The 23,384-nt window shown below is 38.4% G+C and overlaps 4 protein-coding genes across 4 annotated transcripts; 3 read left to right on the top strand and 1 right to left on the bottom strand.

Annotated features, from left to right (window-relative positions):
• The first annotated feature begins 2,422 nt into the window (after nt 1-2,422).
• Nucleotides 2,423-3,142, top strand: LOC140807891 (glutaredoxin-C1-like). The gene has a single exon (XM_073164849.1). It carries the CDS (start codon nt 2,590-2,592, stop codon nt 2,980-2,982), a length of 393 nt encoding a protein of 130 aa, XP_073020950.1. The 5' UTR covers nt 2,423-2,589; the 3' UTR covers nt 2,983-3,142.
• Nucleotides 3,143-6,112: 2,970 nt separating this feature from the next.
• On the top strand, nt 6,113-9,661 carry LOC140807627 (uncharacterized). Its single transcript, XM_073164569.1, has 2 exons — nt 6,113-6,363; nt 7,023-9,661. The coding sequence occupies exon 2, from the start codon at nt 7,611-7,613 to the stop codon at nt 9,006-9,008; it is 1,398 nt and encodes a 465-aa protein (XP_073020670.1). The 5' UTR covers nt 6,113-6,363; nt 7,023-7,610; the 3' UTR covers nt 9,009-9,661.
• LOC140806656 (uncharacterized) lies at nt 7,032-7,481 on the top strand. The gene has a single exon (XM_073163209.1). It carries the CDS (start codon nt 7,032-7,034, stop codon nt 7,479-7,481), a length of 450 nt encoding a protein of 149 aa, XP_073019310.1.
• Nucleotides 9,662-21,973: 12,312 nt separating the features above from the next.
• Nucleotides 21,974-22,438, bottom strand: LOC140806655 (uncharacterized). The gene has a single exon (XM_073163208.1). It carries the CDS (start codon nt 22,436-22,438, stop codon nt 21,974-21,976), a length of 465 nt encoding a protein of 154 aa, XP_073019309.1.
• Nucleotides 22,439-23,384: the final 946 nt, after the last annotated feature.

Below are 23,384 nucleotides of genomic sequence, written 5' to 3'. Positions count from 1 at the left end.
TTATTGGATTAATTATATTTCGGTGAGATCGGAAGGACCGAACCGGGTTCGGATCGTCCGAATATGGTTCGGATCGTCCGAAAAGGGTTCGGATCGTCCGAAGACAGGTGGCTGGACACGTGGAAGACATGCAGAGTTCGGATCGTCCGATCAGGGTTCGGATCGTCCGAAGACAGGTGTCTGGACACGTGGAAGACATGCAGGGTTCGGATCGTCCGATAAGGGTTCGGAAGGTCCGAAGGGTACAGGGTTCGGATCGTCCGAAGTGGATCGGATCGTCCGAAGAGGATCGGATCGTCCGATCGTTGTCTATAAATAGAGGCGCGAGGCTTCATTTGTTACTCGCCAATTCCGAGTGTTCCAGAGCGTTTTAGTCGTTTCTGATGGGTTTCTAGTCTTTTCCCGAGGTTTAGGCACTAGCGGGGAGCTACTGGTTTTGTAGCGGAGCTGTGCTCTAGTTGGGAGCTAGCGGCATCAGTGGGCTGACTACGGACGCAGGCTTGATTCTAGGGCTGATTGCTAGGATCTACTGATTTGAGGTACGAAAGTACTATCCGAGATAGCAGGATTGAGTATGCTTTACTATGTGTTGCATGTTTATATGTTGCATTATTATCTGTCATATGATGCATGGTTTATTATGCGACATTTGCATAATCATGTTGAGCCTGACTATTTTTGAGATAGCCTGTTGAGAGGGTGCTCAGCCCTCGTTTTTTGTGGATGGTTGGACCCCGTTGGCCGACGGTGGTCAGGTCACCGGTATATCCACAGGTTTATTTTGGTATGGGAACCACCTCCTGGTGCGACGGCGCAGAGTGCTACATACCTTGACGTCATTTACCTGAGCAGTATTTCGATATACCCAGATCCTGGTATCTAGTACATTTTTCATACATGCATGTCATAGTCTTGTATACTCATGCTTTCGGTGCTGAGCGTTTTATGCTCACGTCCTCGGTTTATCTCTGTTTTGGACACCCTATTCGATGGGGCAGGTCTCAGGTTGGACGGCCCAGGAGGGAGTGGACAGGGAGCTGGCAGAGGTTGACTTGTAGTTATTGGTATTTGTTCTTGGAATTTAGTTCGATCTGGTTGTTTAAGTATTTTGTACTTACAGATTCGATTGGGTTGTATTACTGTTTTTCCGCTGTTTTACCTGATTCAGTTAATTTTGCATGCTTAAGTTCTGATTAGTAGGTGATTCTGGAACGGGTCACTACAATTTCACTTGAACATGTGCTAGTCTGATCAACTTCCCTAGTCACTACAAATCTAAGGATGTACCCGGGCTTGTTCTTATTCTAGCTTCCCTTATCTTTCCGATCCCTGTACGGTTAGAGTTCTAGGATGACCCGAGTATTTTCTGGGTGTCATTTTTAATGAAGCATGAAATTTACATCATAGATGCTAGTCTTAAGATCGATCGATCTTTATCCTTATTTTATGCGACTGAATCGAATAGAAATCAGTTTAGAATATACAATATGCTAATGACTTTCATGATTTTATGTTTAGAGACAGACCTCGTCCTACATATTGTATATTCAAGAGCTTTATATATGCACCTTGTATGAGTATATCAATAAAGAAAATATAACAATTGGATAAAATTATAAAATATTATTAAAATAAAAATTATTTTTTATATAAAATTGAATAAAGTCCAAACACAAGTTGATTTCCTGAACACATTCCTATCAAGCTAGAATTACATGCGGCTAGAACAATAAGTCGGGACACTAGGAGCGTTGGAAACCATAATGGCTGTGGCCATAGCTATCAATTGTAATTAAAAGTGCTTGCATTATTTACTAAGGTTGTCTCATTAATTATACATCACATCAAGTAGCCCCGACATCCCCCCCTGCTGGCAGCACACACACACACACATATATATATTGGATGTGCATCAGCATGTATAAGAGGTTATTACTATATCATCTAACTTGCTAATTTTCTACAGAGTGAGTCTCATGTGAGATTGTCTCACGGATCTTAATCTGTGAGACGGGTCAACCTACCCATATTCACAATAAAAAGTAATACATTTAACATAAAAAATAATACTTTTTAATGGATGACTCAAATAAGAAATATATCTCACAAATACGATCCGGTCCGTGAGACCGTCTCACACAAATTTTTGTCTTTTTCTATATTTCACCCGAAATTTTTTCACATTGCAATTCTTATGTAGTAAATTGGTTCTTGTTTTCACTTGTCCGTTGTTCTTTTTCTAAACAAACAGTGAGATGACCAATGAGAAGAGGAGTCTTTTTTCTTTAAAATATAGAAACATTTGGCTTTCCCAACTTAATAGTTAGAGACACTTTTAAAGCTGAAAGCAACCCCACGCCGATTCCCACGCTATAAATATCGTCTTCCTAGTTATCATTTCACACATCATCCGTAATCCGAAGAATCCTCGGACACACGTTCCACTTTTTTCTCCTTCTATACCGCTTCGTCTATACTTGCCTTTTTACGCACTACTCCTTGCCTTTTTGCAGCAGCTTTTATCTGGGCTTTTGCTCTCCCTTAATTCTTGAAAGCAATTAGAAAGAGGAGAATTAACATATTAAAATCATGCACTGCCAATCGGAGTCACGAAGCTACTACTCATCCTCTTCTTGTGGTGGAGGCGGCGGCAATGTTTCATCCGAGCCAATGGAGACGGTGCTGAGGCTTGCCTCCGGCAGCGCCGTGGTGGTGTTCAGCGTCAGCACGTGCTGTATGTGCCATGCAGTGAAAAGGCTGTTCAGTGGGATGGGAGTCAGCCCTACAGTTTACGAGATCGATCAAGATCCCAAGGGAAAAGAGATCGAGAAGGCCCTCACACGGCTGCTCGGAGGCAACTCCGCCGTGCCGGTGGTTTTTATCGGCGGAAAACTCATCGGAGCAATGGACAGAGTTATGGCTTCGCATATCAATGGCACTTTGGTCCCACTCCTTAAGGAAGCTGGAGCGCTGTGGCTTTAATATTCAGAACGTAATTTTTGTCGATGTCACCTTTTCAATTTAAGTTTTTAGTTTTTTCAGATAAAAAAAAAAAAGTGTTGTTGCTAATGACTGCTTAGGTCTTGTATTTGGTAATTAGTAGAAAGATTATGGATCAATTTATAACTCCAGCATGCACTCCTTTGGTACAGAATGCATGAGTCGTATATGTATTCCAAAAAATTTCATAACTTATTGGTTTTATTTTAATGTCTCATTTTCTTTGGAATTAAGTCAATTACAGCAGTTCATATTTTTTATATAATTTTAATTTCAATTTCAAATAAGAAAGAAAGTTGAGATAGGAAAAACGTGGGTGTGATTGACGGTGATATCATTTCAAATCAATTTTGATTCAAATATCCACTAAGCTCCTCTCCCGAGTATAGATACAGTTGGGGTGAGCATTCGGTTAATTCGGTTACCGATCGAGCCGAATTAGCCATAACCAAACCGAACCAAAATATTTAGCCATAATCGAACCGACCGAAAACAATTAATTTTCATAACCAATGAAAACCGAAGACCGAATTAACCGATTAGTTTTTTAAAAAAAATTGTGATTTAACTTTAATTATATATGTAATTTTTTTTAACACTAAACTTTACACAAATGCATAAAAACATAAAATCACACACATAACAAATATATAAAATATATAAGTTTTATTTGAACACAATTAATACATATTATATCGATTTTAAAATTAAAAATTAAAATATTTATAGAAATTGAAATAAAAAAAATTTATCGACTAATAATATTTATTATATCGGTTAATTCGGTTAACAGATTTCAAAATTTTGAAAACCGTAACCGAACCGAATGAACCAATATAACCGAATTTTTTAATTTGAAAACCGAATTTCCGAAATAACAGAACCGAATTTTCGAATTGGCTCGATTCGATCGATTAATTCGATTTAATCGAAATCTTGCTCACCCCCAGGTACAGCCACACCCAATTGCCCCAACATAGCTCCTCTTCCGAGTATAGATACAGCCACACCCAATTGCAGGATTTAGTGGGCCGCAACGCGAGTGTTTGTCGTAAGCAGTATTTTTCCTTAAATATGTTTACGGTCCAATACTAATTGCATAGGCATAGATGTAATGATATTAATCCAGTTTTTACTATAAGGGCGATCCATGGAAAATAAAGAGAGTATTTTGTATTATATGGTTTTTTTAAAAAAATTAAAAATTACACATTCTAGTTTCACATTTAACTATTACCTACCGTATTAAAAATAGGGTCATCCCAAGCACTGCCGTACATGAGAATTTTGAAGTCTTGGCTGAATTTAAAAAGTTGGGCCACAAAACAATAAATTGTGTGTTTTTCCTTTAGATAAAGATATAGAAATTTTCAAAACTACACTTACAGCTAGGGATGTAAACAAATCAAACCGTTCGCGAGCTATTCGGAGCTCGGCTCGATAGAAAGCTTATTTGAGTTCGTTTGTTAATCATATCAAACCAAGCTCAAGCTCGATTTTGAGCTCGACAACTTAATCTAACAAAGCTCAAGCCTAAGCGTATTCGACTCGTGAGCTCGCAAACATGTTCATTAATAGGCTCGCGAGCTCGAACTCGGCTCGTTTAGGTGGCTCGTAAGCTCGAGCTTGACTCATTTGTTGAATTTACAAATAAAAATATTAGTACTAATAAAACGTTAAACTTGTATGTCTAATATAAAATTATTTCATAGATATATTTTATTTTAAAAAACTCGAATCAAGTTCAAATTCGAGCTCAATTGTATGTTTTACGAGCTCGAAAACGAGCCGAGCTCAAGTCAGGCTTGTTAAATATGATAAACGAGCTTTTAACGAGTCGAACTCGAGCTTTTCACAAGTTTAGTAATTTCAAGACAAGTCGAATTCTAGCCTGATGATAAAAGCTCGAATAAAGCTCGAGTTTGAGCTCGAGCTTTATCAATCTTAAACGAGACAAACTCAAGCCAGATGATAAAAGCTCGAATCAAGCTCGAGCTTGAGCTTGAATTAATCTTAAACGAGCGAAGCTCAAGCCTGATACTGTTCGGCTTGGTTTGGATCGTTTACATCCCTACTTACAGCGTATATACTCAATTATAAAAACAAATAAGGATAATGCAAAAGATACAACAAATAAATCGTACAATAATATTTACAATAATTATATTATGAGATTTTGTTATTATATATTATTTACCAAATATACATAAGAGAATGTTATTGTAACGTACCGTAGTTTTTACTACTTAAAATTTTGCGGAAGAATTAAAAATTTTCTTAAATAAATCATGAACATCCAAAGTTTGATAAAGTAAAATGTACGTCTCCAAATCTGTTGCAACAAAAGATCTAAAAATTTAAGTTTGACAAAAATATTTGAACATTTTCATAAAACTAAAAATTTGGGCGGTCCTCGGGTCTAGTCTCCTGCTCAGTCCAAGCCTGCCCCTTGGTCACCACCTCCAGTCTCCTCATGATAATCATCCTCACCTACATCGATCAAGTCTAGTAAGTCTAAAGACTCAACACGTATACACTGGAAGTAACGAATAATACGTAATAATACCACATGCAACACGTATACACTGGAAGTAACGTATAATACGTAATTATATATAGACACACACTCACACTCATACATATCATTTCATGGAAAATATCATAAAGGAAGGAAAACTTTTAAAATATACTTACTAATTTTTAATACAAAAAATATCTTGTATATATATATGACTAAAATTGGTATACTTAAAAAAAAACTTAAAAGTAATATAACGCTAATCTCATGAATTATAAATTATTACTGATATATGTTAGAATTGAAAAGCTTAAGTCACTAGATACCTGTAAATAGATTAGAAAATGCAGTTGGATTCTGAAACAGCTAAATGCTATTTGTTATCTTCAAAACTAATGAATTTCGGTTTTACAATTTTTTTTATTTCTGGGATGAAAAATTAAGTTGTTAGACTTAAAAAGATGCATCAAAATAGTATAACACGATCATATTTAGAGAGAAATAATGTATTTCATTGAATTAATGAAATTGCGTTGTCACAAAAATTTCAAAGCAAAGGAAAGTCTGTTGCACCTACGCAGAGGCGGCCCTGGGGTGGTCAATATGGGGCCACCGCACAGGGCCCCTAGCTGGATAGGGCCTCAATTAAAATAGGTTTAGGGGTATTTGGGCTTTGAATTTTTGGGCTTTAGATTTCATCTTTTAAATTTTCATATGAACGACAGTTACGGGTGGGAATCGTCTTCACTCTTCAACATCCACTCTTTTGAGGCCATCACGTTCTGCAGATTTGGTGTCAGTAAGGGTTTCTGTTGGAAATACATCCCACTCCCAGGATTCAGAAGGTACTGAAAACGCCCATTTCTATATGTTTGATGCTTCCATTCTTCCTCGAATGAGTGTTTGAAAGGATATCTATATAATTTTATTTGGTCAAGTCATAAATATTGACTTGTATATATTTTTTGTGTGGCGTAGTTTGTTTTTTAAATTGAAGAAGTCCCCAGCCTTTTATTTCATCATCACAATTACAGGTTTCAAACAAGAAGGAAACTGATTGGGACTGAGTGGAAAATCGATTCACTCAATGTAATTAAGTTTAATAGCCATGATATTTAAACAAAAACTTACACTTAAAAAAAAACACATTCGAAAAATTAATTCTAACATCAGATGGCGTCACTCCATGCCATGTTTGAATAATAAAATTATTTTTCACTAAAATTTTCTTCCAGTGTTATGAAAACTCTCCTTCTAATATATCTGGATATTCACTGCCTAGAAAAACATAGTGTCATATTTATGGGGAGAAATATTATTTTCAACCAAAATATTAAAAATTTCAACCCTTTTTTGAATTTTTTGCCAGCTAGCTTTGAAAAACTCATTTAATACAGATGTTTATTTATACATTTTGAGTGCAGTTGTTCTTTTTTTACATCTTAGTACATCACATCTATAATAAGTGGTTATTCGAGAACTTGATTTGTTTGTTTATCTGCAGAAAATCGGAATGCCTCCAACTAGGAAATATCAGTCAGGACATGATAAGCGGAAAAAGAAAAAAAAAGTTGAAGAATTTATTGAGTCTCAAAGAGGGGCTATCAACAGATTTGTTGTCAAACAATCGGGAAATCCATCACATGAAGATTTGGGTAACGAAGAGGAAAAAGAAAACAATTGTAATGAATTACATGATGTCTTAGCCGTTGAAAATGATGCAGAGGAAGATGTGGATGAGATTGAAGGGAATGAAAAAGGTAATGACTTAGTCTTTGAAAATACTTTTTATGAAAGTGATGATGATGTTATGAGTATAGTAAAGGAAGAACCAAGTTCATCAATTCAATTTGACATTTTTGATCCTAGAAACTGGGAGAATTTGGATCCCACGTGGAAGGATCGATTAGTGGAAAAAGGTCCTATAAGAGATGTATTAACAGAGAAAGGTCCCAAAGATTGATCAAATAGACGATTCTCTTCGGATTTCTACACTCGTATTTTGCCAAATGGTCAAAAACACCATAGAGATTGGTTGGTGTATTCAAAAGCACTTGATAAAGCATTTTGTTTTTGTTGCAAGTTGTTTAAAATGGGACCTCAACCAAGTCAGCTAGCAAATGATGGATACTATGATTGGGGGCATCTTAGTAGCAGACTTAAAGAACATGAGACAAGTATTGAGCATGTCAAATATTATGCTAGTTGGCTTGAGTTGCGTATCATGTTAGTGAAGGGTAAAACAATTGATCATGCCATTCAGGATCAAATCAAGAAGGAAAAAGAGCATTGGAGGAAGATATTGCAACGATTAATTTCAGTTGTGAAATTTTTGGCTAAACAAAACTTAGCATTTCGTGGTAGTAATGAGAAGCTGTATGATGATAACAATGGAAACTTTATGGCTGCTGTTGAGATGATTGCTGAGTGGGACTTAACGATGAAGGAGCATCTTGAAAGAAATACGCATCATCATTATCTTAGCCACAAAATTCAGAATGAGTTGATATGTTTGTTAGCTTCTGAAATCAAGAGTTCAATTCTTCAAAAAATTAAAGAAGCTAAGTTCTTTGCTGTAATACTCGATTGCACTCCTGATGTTAGTAACCAAGAGCAAATGACTTTGGTTATAAGATGTGTTGATGTTTCTACAAGTCCAATGAAAGTAAACGAGTACTTTTTGGGATTTTTGAAATTGAATGATACAACAGGACAAGGGTTGTTTGAAGAGCTGCAAAATGTGTTGAAAAGTTTTGATCTTGATATTGATAATGTCAGAGGACAAGGATATGATAATGGGGCAAATATGAAAGGGAGACACCAAGGTGTACAAAAAAAATTGTTGGACATAAATCCTAGAGCATTATACACTCCATGTGGTTGTCATTGTTTGAATCTAACACTTTGTGACATTGCAAATTCTTGTGGAAAAGCGAAAGATTTTTTTGGAGTAGTACAACGGATTTATACAATATTTTCTCATTCTACAAAGAGGTGGAAGGTTCTGATAGATCATGTGACGGTAAAAGGTTTAACTCTCAAACCATTGTCAACCACTCGATGGGAGAGCCATATTGAAAGTGTGAAAGCAGTGGTACTTCAAGCTCAAAAAATTAGAGAAGCTTTACTTCAAGTTGCAGAAGAAAGAAACACCGACTCAAAAATAAGAAGTGAAGCCAAGTCTTTAGCAACATTTGAACTTGAAAATTTTGAGTTTTTAGTGGGCATGGTTATTTGGTATGACATCTTAGGTAAAGTTAACATTGTCAGCAAATGCTTACAATCTGAAAACATGCTTATTGATGTTGCTATGACCAAGGTTAAAAGGCTAATTGCTTCTTTTGAAGAGTACAGAAAATCTGGATTTGAACAAGCCATCAATACAGAGAAAGAACTTGCTTCAACAATGGAGATTGATCCTATTTTCCTGAGAAGAGACAAATATATAGAAAAAGACATTTTGATGAGGTTACATGTGAGTCTTCCATAATACCTCTAGAATCTGCTGAAGAAGATTTTAGAATTCATTATTTCTTGTACATAGTCGATCAAACAATTGGGTCATTGAAGAAAAGGTTTGAGCAATATGAGGAATATGAAGATATTTTTGGATTCCTTTTCACAGCTGAAAAGTTGAGTTCATTGGTTGATGAAGACTTGAAAGCTCGTTGCAAGAATCTTGAAATGAAACTACAAAGTAAAAAGGGTACAGGACAAGATGCTTCAGATTTGGATGGAGATGATTTATATCAGGAACTGAAAATCATACAATATATGCTACCAAAGGAAACAAAAACAGCATGTGAAATACTATTTTTTTTGCAAAGAATGAATTGTTTCCCGAATTCATTCATTGCTTACCGGATATTATTGACTATTCCGGTGACTGTTGCATCTGCAGAAAGAAGCTTTTCGAAATTGAAGTTGTTGAAATCTTGCTTGAGATCAACCATGACCCAAACAAGATTGAATGCATTAGCTATGATTTCGATTGAGAGTGAGTTTCTGGAAGAACTTGATTATGAAAGATTGATTGATGACTTTGCCGATAAAAATGCAAGAAGATCGGTTTTTCACCGTTAGTCGTAATAGAATATATTTTCCTTTTTCTATGATGTAACGATACTGATTATTAGCAATGTGGAATATTAGCAATGTGGAATATAATGTTTTTTTATTATAGATATTAGTTTATGTAATCAGATAATGAAATTATCTTTATATCATTGATTTTAGTATTAGTTTTACATGAATACAAAGGGTCCTTTTTTTTTTTTTTGCACCGGACCCTTCAAAGTCTAGGACCGGCCCTGCACCTACGGCCCTATCAAAAGATCCAAGTTATGAATATGTTTGCTGGTATGCTCCATTTCCACTTCCTCCTCTACCACCACCACTACCTCCTCACCGCCCTCTTTTTTATGGTAGTCTTGGATCTTTTTCTTTATTGCCTCTTGTGCTCTTAAAGATTCTTCTTGCTTCCTTATCTTCTCTTCTTCCTTTCTCTCATCTTCCAGCTTCCGCAACTCTTCCTTTTTTTTTTTTTTGGCATCACCATGCTACACATAATCCATCAATTTTTGCAGCTGGCAGCCAATACTTTAAATTACCAATATTGGCCTCGAGAATTTTATACTGAACTTGAGTGATTTGGCCGGAGAGCATTGCAACAAATTATTTGCTATGAGTCTTTAGAAACTCAATCTTATTGAATTTGAAATTATATGTTTGTGTAGAGAAGCAAGATCTTCGAGCATCTGGCTTTTGAATTCAGAAAGTTTGTGTCAGAAGCAAACTATTTAGCTTCAATATTGCCTAGCTACTTGCTCTGAGTGTCTCCGTCTGTGAGAATAGATTTAAAATAGGCAAAATCGTACTCTTCTTCTTCAATCTCATACTGATCTTCATAATTTTCATTTCTTGGATAGACCATTTTGAGCCGTTTTTGAAGTATTCAGGTATGGCCGGTCATCCACATCAGCAGTAGCAATCTTGACATCCAAACTCCCACCAACAGAAGGAATTATTGGAGAGTTATCATAATATTGATTATCCATATTTCCACTAGCTGGAGTTGCTGGAGGTGGAGAATATGTAGTCACTTTAGCTTCAGTGATAATCTCATAATCAATCTAATCCTCAATAAACATAGGAATCTCTGAATTATTAACATCTGGAGGGATGACTGGCGTGGCAGCATCTACAAAATGGAATTCGGTCCAAGACTTGACCCATTCATCCACCATGGCCAAGGAAACCTCATGGAAAGGTCACGATGATGATGGCGGGTTAGCAACTGTAGTAGCCCGAATTCCAAATTGGGTAATTAACGGAGTAATGGTGATTAAGAAGGTTTAAGGTGTAATTTTGGCTATGGTTATGTTCGGACGGTCCGAAGTGTATGATCGGAGGATCCGATCATGAGCTGTCAAGAGCCAATGGACACGTAGCGTTCGGACGTTCCGAAGTGTTGTTCGGAGGATCCGAACATGGCCTATAAATAGTGCTCGGATTTCTCATTTGTGACTTGCCAATTCATGATTTTGCCTCATAGTTGAGAGGATTTGGAAGGTTTCTAGGGTTAGTTGTTGGTCGAGCGATAGCCAAGAGCTGCCAGGAGTAGTAGCGTAGCGGCGCCTGAGTTTCAAGGCAATCGACATCAAAGGGCTGTCGACGGACGAAGGTAAACCCTAAACCTTTGGTAGTACTAGGGAGTACTGGTTTTGCTAGTTGAGCATGGTAGTATTGTTCATTGGGTGCTTTTGATGCGTAGGCTTGTGCTAGACCTGATTAGCGGTGTTGCGTAAGGCTAGGCTTGCTGTGATAGAGGTACGAAAGTACTATCCGAGATATCCTGGTTGAGTATACATTCTTATATGTGTTGCATGATTATGTGGTGCATTGATATATGTCATATGATGCATGCTATTATGTCACGTTTATTACTGCACGTTGCATTTCATGTTGAGCCGTATCTCCTTCGAGATAGCCTTTACTGTTGAGCTGTATCTCTTTCGAGATAAGCTATATCTTGGGGCCGCTCAGCCCTGTCTTGTGGACGCATGGACACCGAGAGTACACAGTGGCCGACGGGTCGGGAGGGCTTCGGTGGTCCGGGACATTTTAGGTCCACGTCTGTCTTGTAGTGGATGCAGTGACCCAGAGGTTGGACCGCGCGGCACTATCCACTTGGCGCCTCTAGACTGAGCATTTTGAGATCCTTTGTGATTCCTATTTCTTGACTACCCTGGTATCATATCATAGCATGTGCATTTCATATAGGTTTGTATACTCATACTTTTGTACTGGGCGTTCTTATCGCTCACGTCCTCGGTTTTGTTTATCTTGGACACCCCATTCCCTCGGGGCAGGCCTCAGGTTGGACAGCTCGGGAAGAGCAGGAGGAGGACAGTGAGTATCTGGTTGGTTTAGTTTTCAGTACTATTCTATTTCGATTGGGTTGTATAACTATTCATTTGTTGGTATTTTCCGCTGTTATCTCTGATTGTTATTAATTAAGTTAGTTGCATGCTTAGTTTTTGATTAGTAGGTGATTCTGGAACGGGTCACTACAGCAACAATAGAAGCAGTCATGTCCACATCATGGGGAACATCATAATACTTAACAATAGAAACAAATTTTTAATCAGAGGTAAGGACTTGTACCTCGGGCTGGTCACTTGGAAAACCAGCTCGATTGACTTTTGCAATATTGTCAACTTCAGTATCTGGTTGTTCAGCAACTGGCTCATCCTCCATATTAACAACAATATTTTCTTCATGCTGATCAGGAAGCTCGTACTCTTGCTTTCTTACTTTGAACATTAGGGAGAGGGAGAAGAACTGCATCTCCATCGGCTAGATCAGGATAGGATCATCTCTGGAAAATTGGGCTTTAAGGATCAAAGTTAGCCCTCTATTTCTTGATTAACTTGTGCAAAGTAATCTCCCGTAGCTCCACCTTAATAAGATCACTTCTTTGCAAAGCCTCATAAATGAGATCAGTTTTAGCCCCCACTAACTTAAACTTTTGTGCTTTTGCAATCGCTGAAAAGTGGACCACCGTCCGATAATCCACCCATTTGTCAAAGATCCTATCCCATTCTTAAACTTTCATCAGCTAGTTGGAAAGCCAAGTCGATGGCAGTTTGGACACTAGACAACTAGAAATCTTCCTCCACCAGCTTGCATTTCCCTTTGTCCTTAGGGTCAATTTTGGGTAGCCAAGATTGAGTAGCTGCAACATAGGGCTAAAATATTTTTACTCCACTCGATCATAAACTTGAGAATTGAGATTAGTATAATCAGAGTGGGAGTTGGTCGAATTGGCACGGTCGCATGCTTGACCAGCTAGATATTTTCAATCTTCGGCTTCTTGTCCTGCTTAGGCTTTTTCTTCTTCTCGGCTGGATGTTTCTTTGGAGTAGAACAACTTTAGTCCAAGGGACTTTATCCATTTCATCATCATCATTTTCAGAGTCTCATAATACATCACCAGCTTTCTTTTTGTGGCTTCTTTGGCTGGTAAACTTTAGTCGAAGGGACTTTATCCATTTCATCATTATCAATTTCAGAGTGTCATAATACATCACCAGCTTTCTCTTTGTGGTTTCTTTGGCTGGTGTCTTGATCTACCTGGTTTACCTCTTGGCAACTCGTTCTTCCCCCTTTCTCCTTGTGGATAGCCAACAGCTCAACACTAGTTGGCATGTTGTTTTTCTTGAAGAAATCAGCGACAAATGCATTCGAAAACTTTTTAGGATGCATGGTCTTGACATCAAAGAGCTGGACATTGTGTTATTCATGGAGATGACAAATTTGAACAGCAAAGCCATGCGACTAGTTTTCTCCTTTCACCATGGAAAAGAAGATAAGTGCATAATTTTATACCACTTATGCTGATTCCTAATGTTGAGACATCGACGTAGCGAAGGTTTAAAATTTTTGTTCTTAGGCATCATGTGTTTTATACCTGATATATTAATATCATATACACATATTTTATATCACCATATAAAATATATAAGTACATTAATTAAATTATATAACGATTATTTAATTTATAAATTAACTAATTGGTTAATTTGATTTTAGACTCCTCTAGAACATATATGAGAATTTGTGAATGTTATTAGTCACCATTAATAGCATATCATTTAATTAGTGAATTCCAAATTCACTAAAAAAATGATTTCGAACTCATTATAACCCTGATCGACGATCCGAGAGCGCCGATGTACCAAGGATACAGATATCATTTTTGAAGATAAAAATTTTTATTTATCAAATTGAGAATTTACCATATATGGTAGTTACCATATTTGGCAGCTGCCATTTTTATAAACTCCTTTACTAAAACAGGTAGCTCCACTGTTCTTCCTTATTTAGCAACCATGCTAACTTCCATTTCTTCCATCCTATGGAATCAGCTTATAAACTCCTTTATAATCTTCCCGTTTGATCTCCATCAAACTATAATCGCTAAATTCTAACTCCTTGAAACTTGACTATCTCAACGAGAACAGAGAATTCGATACTTGTGTGACCCTCAATGGTTCAGGGATATAGCTAGCCGTTGGTTCACATCACCATGTGATTCAGAATAACATTTATTCTTTTTCGGGCTTATCCTAGTTAGCCCCATTATTTTCATCAACACTTTGATCAAGAATTTTAGAACTCATTTATGATTGCACCCATCAGATCAAGGTCATAGCGTCTAGTAGCATCACCTCATGACCCCCTAGGTAGCATTGATAGTGCTTGCAAGAACCTTTAGTCATGGTTAGTGTATGGTACGGTCGTTTCAACACATATATCCCGGTCAAATCTGCAATCATTGGTATATCGAAAGTTGCATATGAATTCGACAATGATGCGATTTATCTTTCAATACTAATAGTGGTATGATATTTGCAACTAGGAAAACACCTTTCCCTAAAGCACATTTCTTGCTCTGGCTAGAGACTCCTTGCACGATTAACTCATCAAATCACATAAGATATCTTCACCCGTAGGGAAACAATGAATCCTCGACTACAATGCATTTACTCCTACATATTACGAAACTACACACAACATCGCCATTTGATGAGCCTAGATGGAGTTGGTAAACGGATCAAAGTGAATGCTAGTACATATAGCTTGTACATCGTCCCAGGTTAAAGGATTAATGGTATACAACCCTAACTGCGGACTATTCCAGTCAATAAGTGGGAATCACTTGGATATTCCGTTGGAAGGTTGTTTTGTGCATCATCAGATGAACACTCATATGTGTGAATGGACATCTCCATGCTCTTGCAAATGAAACATGGCATTTACATCATAGATGATAGTCTCAAGCTCGAGCGACCTTTATCCTTAATTTAGGCGGCTGATTCGACTAGGAACTTGTTTAGAATATACAGTACACTTCCTAATGAGTTTCATGATCTTATGTTGTGATTAAGACTTCATGATACCTATTGTATTTTTAGGGACTTTATCTATGCAGCTTGGATGTGTATACAGATAAAGTATAATGCCTAATCGAATAAAATAATAAAATATTATTAAAATAAAGATTGTTTTTCATTAGATTAAATAACGCCCGAGCCACAAGTTGGCTTGCCGGACACCTACTTTAACAATCTCCTACTTGCCCCTATAGCCAAGTACCTATATATCTTAGACCCATTGCCCCATGATGCTTCTCAACAATGGTCTTGGCAGGGGCTTCGTTAGTAGATCAGCAACGTTATCTGTGGAGGAGACTCTCTCTACCAATATGTCTCCTCTTTCCACAATCTACCGGATTATGTGGAACTTCCTTAGTATATGTTTGGAACACTGATGAGACATCGGTTCCTTCTTGCACAAAGGTACCGGTGTTGTCACAGTAGACCGGGACTGGGTCAACTATTTGAGGAATGACACCCAACTCTTGGATGGAATTTCTCATCCAAACACCCTCCTTTACTGCAGTCGATGCAGCTATGTATCGGCCTCAGCGGTAGAATCCGCTGTGATGTCTTGCTTGGAACTCCTCCAAGAGACAACACCACCATTGGGCTTGAATACAAATCTAGAGGTCAATTTTGGATCATCCACATTTGATTGGAAGCTAGAATAAGTGTAGCCTTCCAATTTTAGTTCTCCACTCCCGTATACCAAGAAAAAAATTCTTAGTTCTTCTCAAGTACTTAAGAATGTCCTTCACTGCTTTCCAATGCAGTGAAACCGGGTTTCGACTGATATCTGCCTGCAACACTCAGTGCATATGTAATATCAGGTCGATTATACTTTAAAGTTTAACGAACGTTATTTAGCATGGTTGAGAAATTTTTTTATTTTCTGAATTTTATTGTCAATTGAGTATTTAAAACCTTATTTAAATAATACTCGGATATTTATGAGTAATCTGGATAGTTTTGTAAATTTGGTATTTTTATTTAAATGCAGTATCGATTTAAATTTTCATTAAAATTTTATCAAACCGAGGTTCAAAATAGTTTTTTGGTGAATAGTGTTTTCGTGAATAGTGAAAAAAATTCTTGTATTATTTATTTAATATTAGAGTTTGGGACATTTAAGTTGGTATCAGAGCAAAGATCTTGTAAGGGTTATGACTACTGCCGATTTTGAGAAACTTGATAAGTCACGGCTCAAGTCTGTGAGTTTTGAAGCTTTAAATTTTAATGTTTAAAGTTAAATGTTTTTATGATTTTTAATAGTAGAAGACAAGATGCCATTGATTTAAATGCATGTTGGTTACATGTAGGGTTGGATTATGATTACAAATATGCTTTCGAGACGCATTATCCACATACATGGTAAGAATGAGCATAGGGAGGAGAGGTATGAGGAGGTAACCCCCCCACCTCCACCTCTTCCACCCTCGGACGCGAGTGCACGTGTTCTAGAGGGCATGACACGGCTTTTGGAACAATATGCTTAGACTGTTCTTAGGGTTCGACAAGAGGCGTGTTGTTCGCTTTCACTACCGCAAGTATACGGTGTCAAGTTTTAGTACTGGTTTGAGTACAGATATCGATCCCACGAAGAGTAAACATTTAAAATTGTATATTAAGTACCATAATTGACATAGCTCGACTTTATTTAGACAAGTCAAATAGTTGGTTCAAAATCACTTCAAATAAAATAACAATTTCTGTAATTCTAGCACGCAGTAGAAAATTCACTGAGGATATAAATCTAGAGATATGATTTCGTCTGGCTTCCCCTATGCTAAATCAAAATTAACTAACATGTTATTAAATTGCATCGTATTTACTAACCAAGAACTCGCAATTTGTTTTCTATTCCCTCTGTCGAGTGATAAACAGAACTGTATTACCTATTACCGATTTTAATATGTCTATTCAAAATCAAGCAACACGTAATAAATGCAACCAAGGTCCTCTTATGGATTCGTCAGAGTTATACGTCTTTTGCACATTATAAATATCTAACGATGTGATTTCTCCTGTCCTAATTTCAATCCCCTCTCTCGAGTGTTAGATTTAATTATTAGATCAATCGAATTATGGCCAGTAATCCAAAATCATTAATCACGAGAAATCACAAATAAACACGACGAATTAATTCATGAAAATTCAAAATGTCATTAACATAGGTCAACCAAGACTACATAAATCTCTAGAATATAAAATTAGTTCATACTCGAATTTAAATCACTACAAAACCTGTTTGTAATCATTAAAAACGTAAAAGTAAGAAACCGAGTTAAGAACGTGTTGACGAGAGATGAAAGTGCGTCTCCGTGTCCGGATTCAACGTCTTCTATCTTCGTTCTTCGCGTCCCGTGCTCTGACTTTTAATCCCCTCTTCTCCAGTGGTATGACGGTTGCTTCTAAAACCTGTCGGAACCCCTAAAAATAACACGCCGAAGCCTATTTATTTCTGAAAGCTCGCGCCGCGCGCATATGCGCGCTGCTCTCTGGATGTCGCCTGTTGACTCTCGCGCATATGCGAGGCTTGAGTGGCGCATATGCGCGAGACTCACTGCATGGGTCGCGCATGTGCGCGGCTTTGGGGGCGCATGTGCGCCGTTCTTTCTGCCAGTTGCGCGCATGTGCGCGGGAATAAGTCGCGTATATGTGCGGGGCTTACTGCATTCCCCCCTTTGGTCATTCCTCACACTTCTTCTCCTAGGCACCATTTTAGCTCGTTTTCACGCAAGTGTTGTGTCCGCACCTAGATTCCTGCAATCACACCCAAAAACAACAAAAGCGCGTAATTTCGCTCAAAAAGACTAACAATCTATATAAAGTATAGGAATAATGTAAGTGCATAAAATGCACTTATCAAATCCCCCCAAACTTAAACTTTTGCTAGTCCCGAGCAAAATAAAAATGAATAAAACATTAACTAGACTAAACTACTAAACACATCCTAAAGAAAATAAATAACTAAACGAACAAGAATTGTGGAATAAAAGGATAACCTCTAGCCTCAGAGATTACAGTTTCCATGATATTGAATCAAACACATGCCAAATTACTCCAAGTTCACGTGCGTGTGTGTTATGCTATTCTCGTTTACCCACTCCAAATGCCAAGATAAGTTCATAGATGTTCATCTCATAAAATTTTGGACTCCTCGACACACATGTAATTAGCAAAATCATTGAGACACACATTTACCTTCACAAATCAACAGGATTTATAGGGTAACATTTGGCTAAACAAAGTGGTATTATGAAGACAACAATTAACCAAATAAAATCCAATATCATGAGATGGGCACATGTACACAATCAAATTCTATGTCTATCGACGACATTTTTCAAGTGTCCATAGGCTTAACTTTGACAACTCTTCTCCACTAGTATATTGGGTACGTGTGACTCGGTTAATAGGTCTTTTAAGCTTATAACGTTAGGCTATGGCTAATGGCTTCAAATGAAGGTAGAGAGTCAAAAGTGAGAGAAAACAAACCAATTTATTTTTCAACACGCGTCTCCTTCTTTTTGTTTCACTTCCACTTGCCTTGTCACAACATTTTCACCATTTTGTCCTCCTTTTCACATCACATGTCATACTCTTTCCCTCTTTATTCAAATTTTTGTTTATTTTTTTTATATAGACATTTCTTTCTTTCTTTTCACCTTTTCATGATATTTTTATACGCACACAAGGGAGAAGAACTTTTGTAGTGATACACATGTTCGTTTTCTCTCAGTTTTCGGTGGGCACTAGTGTATATGCTCAAAAGTTGGTAGTTGACGTAGGAGTTTAGAATTGTTACGAATGGGGGATTTTGTGTGCCTTGGCACACTCCATTCGATTTTCATTAAGCTCAAATATGGGACACTAGGGTGTATATGATGTTATGGGTAGGCTTGAAAGGCTCAAACGTTCCAAAAATCTCCTAAATCATCCCTAAGTCACACAATACCCGTATCTCGCCTCGAAGAGTGCCAAAATAAGTTCTAGACTACTTTCAATTTACCAATCAACAAACACAGACAGATCATGTTTTCGGGTATTCAAACAGAAAGAATTCCACATCTCATTCTCATTTAGGCTCAAAGGGCTAACAATTGACAAATTATTCAAGGAAAAACAGGCCCAGCATAAATCAAAGACTGCCTGAATCATTTTTGTGTTAGTGAACATGTAGCTCAACAACAAGTAATCAACATGCAGGTTTTGGAGTCCACTCATTCATTTCAACTCACAAACCATATGAACACTCTGTAGGACCGAGTGCTTACCGCTTTACCAAAAGCTATAGCTAGTGGTAATGGTGCAACTCAAATCTTTTAAATCGCACAGCAACACAAGCACCACGGTTCGATTGCTCTACCAAGCAGGGACAATTATTGCACCCAACAATCTCCCTCCCAATAATTGCACTCCTTGCAATCAATGAGAATCGAACCCGTGACCTTGGCTCTGATACCAATTGTAGGACCGAGTGCTTACCGCTTTACCAAAAGCTATAGCTAGTGGTAATGGTGCAACTCAAATCTTTTAAACCGCACAGCAGCACAAGCACAACGGTTCGATTGCCTACCAAGCAGGGACAATTATTGCACCCAACGCACTCTCTTGACATCGGGTGTATCAACAATCATAGCAATCGTGAATTAATGTGTAAACGGTTCAGTAAAGATAGCATGCATTCGGATTCGTAATCAAGGAACAACATGAATTTCGGGTCAACTCTCATCATTGTTTGGTTATTACCTTAATTCCACAATTCTAAAAAAAGACAATTAACGACTACGAAAAACATAAATACTGAATTAAATATTTTTTTTATATTTAAATTATATTAAATAAACATCAAAGAAATAACATCAAAGCAACAAATCAACTCAGACATCAAAGCAACAAATCAACTCAGATCAAATAATCAAATCACCCCCCAAACTTAAAATATGCATTGTCCTCAATGTATAAAAAAAGAAATGGGACATGCATACCTCACACGACGAGCGTCAGTGCTCGCCGTCATCATCATCGACATCCTCATCCATGTGCTGGGGTGGGGCCTGCGGAGGAGGTCTTGGATACTATGGTGGTGGTCCTGGATACTGCGGTGGCCATGCAGGCGGCTGGGGAAACATGAGATCTTCTGGACCTATAGGCAGGAAACGCTGAGCAAGCACGGAGGTGAAATCCATCATGAATCCCATAAAATGGTTTGTGCGGTACTGAAGTGAATCTAGCACCTGGCGCTGCTCGACTAGTAGCTGCCTCTGATCCTGCATCTCATTCTCTAGTCGCCTCAATCTGTCTCCCCTGCGCTGTCGGGCTCCCTCAGGTGGTTGTGGTGGTGGAAGCTGTGCCTGTGGCATGTCCTCGTCATCTGAATCAACGGGAGGCATATAGAGAGCAACGATGGGAGCCTTCGGCTTAAGCACCTGCTCATCAGGCGACCAGGAGACGCCGGCCTGTCTGCATAGTTCGGTAACAATGTGAGGGCATGGAAGGGCGACTGGGCTAATCCTATGCCGGCTCTCATGATCGATCCATATATTATTCTTCCCAAGTTAACAATTTGCCCTTCAAAATAGCAAAGACAAGCACAACTTTGTCTTTGGTTACATCGTGGTAATGCGAGGATGGGAGAACCCGAGCCAACACGAACGATGTCCACACACTTGCATTAGGGTTCATCTCGGATTTCTTCAGCGAGACTGGACCATTCGCACTCATTTTCCATACGGCGCCTGCCTGACACACATGTCCGAATGACCTCTGAATAATCAACCCCATCGTCTAAGAATGAACTGTACTCGTCTTCTTCGAGGCTTGGCATCTGATATATCATATTTATCGTCTGAGAATCAAACGATACCAATTTACCTCGCACCAGTACCTTTGACTCATCATGCCGTATCCGCAGATTGGCATAGAACTCTCGTACGACAGAAATCACAGCGTCTAGAGGCGGTTGAGCAAATTCAACCCATTGTCTTCTTTCCAGTTCACGCTTAATAAAACAACGTAATGTTGATAAATTAAATCCCCTATCTGGGATAATCGACCGAGTCATCGAGCTCTCATACACCTGTTGGGATTTTTCATTCCAAAATCGGTGCGAATCAAAGCTCGAAGAGGAAGAGGCACCCTTCTTCGACTTCTTTTTTGGTTCCATCAATTAATGTATCAAAACTCCCACCAACACCAACTAAATTCAACAAATCAAGTAGCAGAGCAAATATCTCACCACACCAACAAATCTGTCAACATACACCTTAGTCACAAAATAATTTATAACAATTCGAAGCACCAAACTCACGATATTAAGAGTTCCCCAAATTTTCTTGAACCAATTTCAAGCAAATCCGTAAATTTTAACAAAATCTGGAGAAAATCCCCTTACTTGAACGAGAAGGTGACCGAAATTAGGACTGTGGTGGAAGTCACAGCGGTAAGGTAGGGCGGCGGTCGACTTCCTGATAGAGACGGCGGCGGCGCGGCGTTTTGAAGGAGGCGGCGGCGTGAGGGTTTCTGAGAGGGGGGCGTGTTTTTGAGAGTTTGGTCGCGATGACCCATTTTTTTTCTTTAAACCGTGTCGCACGCATATGCGCGCCTTAAGGTGGCGCATATGTGCCGAAGCTACTGGCCGTCATGCTGGAATGTGGCGCATATGCGCGCCCGGATTGGCGCATATGCGCCGAACTCTCTGTAAATATCGCGCATGTGCCCCCTCGGAGTGGCACATATGCGTCGAGCCCTCGGCCAATGTTGCGCATGTGTGCGGAAATTCGTTACGCATGTGCGCCGAGCATACTGTCGATCTCTTTTTTTTTTTTTTTATGAAATACTTGCAAAAAATAACAAAATGCAAATTAATACTTGAATCGAGAAAATTAAAATTAATAAACTAAGGAATCGAAATAAAATAAAATAACTAAAATGAATGCAAAAATAAATAAATGTGGGTTGCCTCCCACATAGCGCTTGGTTTAACGTCATCAGCCTGAATTTCTTCAGTCTACTTTGGTTCTCCCAGTGGGATGTTGTCCACGTGTCGCACTTCATTTCCAAAGTAATGCTTGACCCTCTGACCATTGATTTTAAATGTCTGACCATTGTTGCACTTTAACTCAATTGCACTGTCTGGGTACACTGTTTCCACTGTGAATGGTCCAGACCATCGTGATTTTAACTTACCAGGGAACAACCTCAGTCGAGAATTGAATAATAACACCTGTTGCCCTGGTTCGAAGTCTCGTCGAAGAATATGCTTGTCGTGCCATTTCTTGGTCTTTTCCTTGTATATCTTGGCATTCTCGTATGCATCATTCCTGAATTCTTCCATCTCATTCAACTGCAACAGTCGTTGCTCTCCCGATGCTCCCATATCAAAATTGAGCTTTTTCACAGCCCAATATGCTTTGTGCTCCAGTTCCACAGGGAGATGACAAGCTTTTCCAAAGACCAACCTATAAGGAGACATCCCGATAGGTGTCTTGTATGCAGTCATGTATGCCCATAATGCATCATCTAGCTTGATCGCCCAATCCTTCCGGTTTGTCTTCACTGTCTTTTCTAGTATTTGCTTGAACTCCTAGTTGGATATTTCTGCTTGCCCATTGGCTTGCGGGTGGTATGCCAGTGTCACACTGTGCTTCACATCATACTTAGCCAACAGTGAGTTAAAAATCTTATTACAAAAATGCGTACCTTCATCACTGATAATGGCTCTAGGCATTCCAAATCTTGTGAAGATGTTCCTGTGGACAAACTTAACAACAACTCGAGCATCATTAGTATTGGTGGCAATTGCTTCCACCCATTTGGACACATAATCAACAACAAGTAAAATGTAAGATTGACCAAAAGAGGATGGGAAAGGACCCATAAAGTCAATACCCCAGACATCAAAGAGTTCCACCTCCAAAATATTTGTTAGTGGTAATTCATGTCGTCTAGAAATATTGCCAACTCTTTGGCATTTATCACATGACCTGACTAAAGTATAACTGTCTTTAAATAAATTAGGCCAATAAAAACCTGACTGTAATACCTTAGCTGCTGTTCTAGATGCTCCAAAGTGTCCACCGTAGGGTGAGGAATGACACTGCTCTAGAATCGTACCCGCTTCTTCCTCTGCTACACATCGTCTAATTATCTGATCAGCGCATCTCTTGAACAAGAAAGGATCGTCCGACAAATAAAACTTGGCATCATGAAGAAATTTCTTCTTTTGATGATAAGTTAAATTTGAAGGTAATTCCCCTGCAGCCAGAAAATTTGCTATATCTGCAAACCAAGGATGTGTAACATTTACCTTGAAGAGTTGTTCGTCTGGGAATGACTCATTAATCACTCTACCTTCAGTTCTTTCTTCCAGCTCTAGGCGTGACAAGTGATCCGCCACCTAGTTCTCACAACCTTTCTTG

The sequence above is a fragment of the Primulina eburnea genome, chromosome 12, assembly GCF_022965805.1.
Source record: "Primulina eburnea isolate SZY01 chromosome 12, ASM2296580v1, whole genome shotgun sequence".
In the NCBI taxonomy this organism is placed as follows: Eukaryota; Viridiplantae; Streptophyta; class Magnoliopsida; order Lamiales; family Gesneriaceae; genus Primulina; species Primulina eburnea.
The sequence above is the reverse complement of the archived record's forward strand: the minus strand, read 5'-3'. Positions and strand labels throughout refer to the sequence as shown.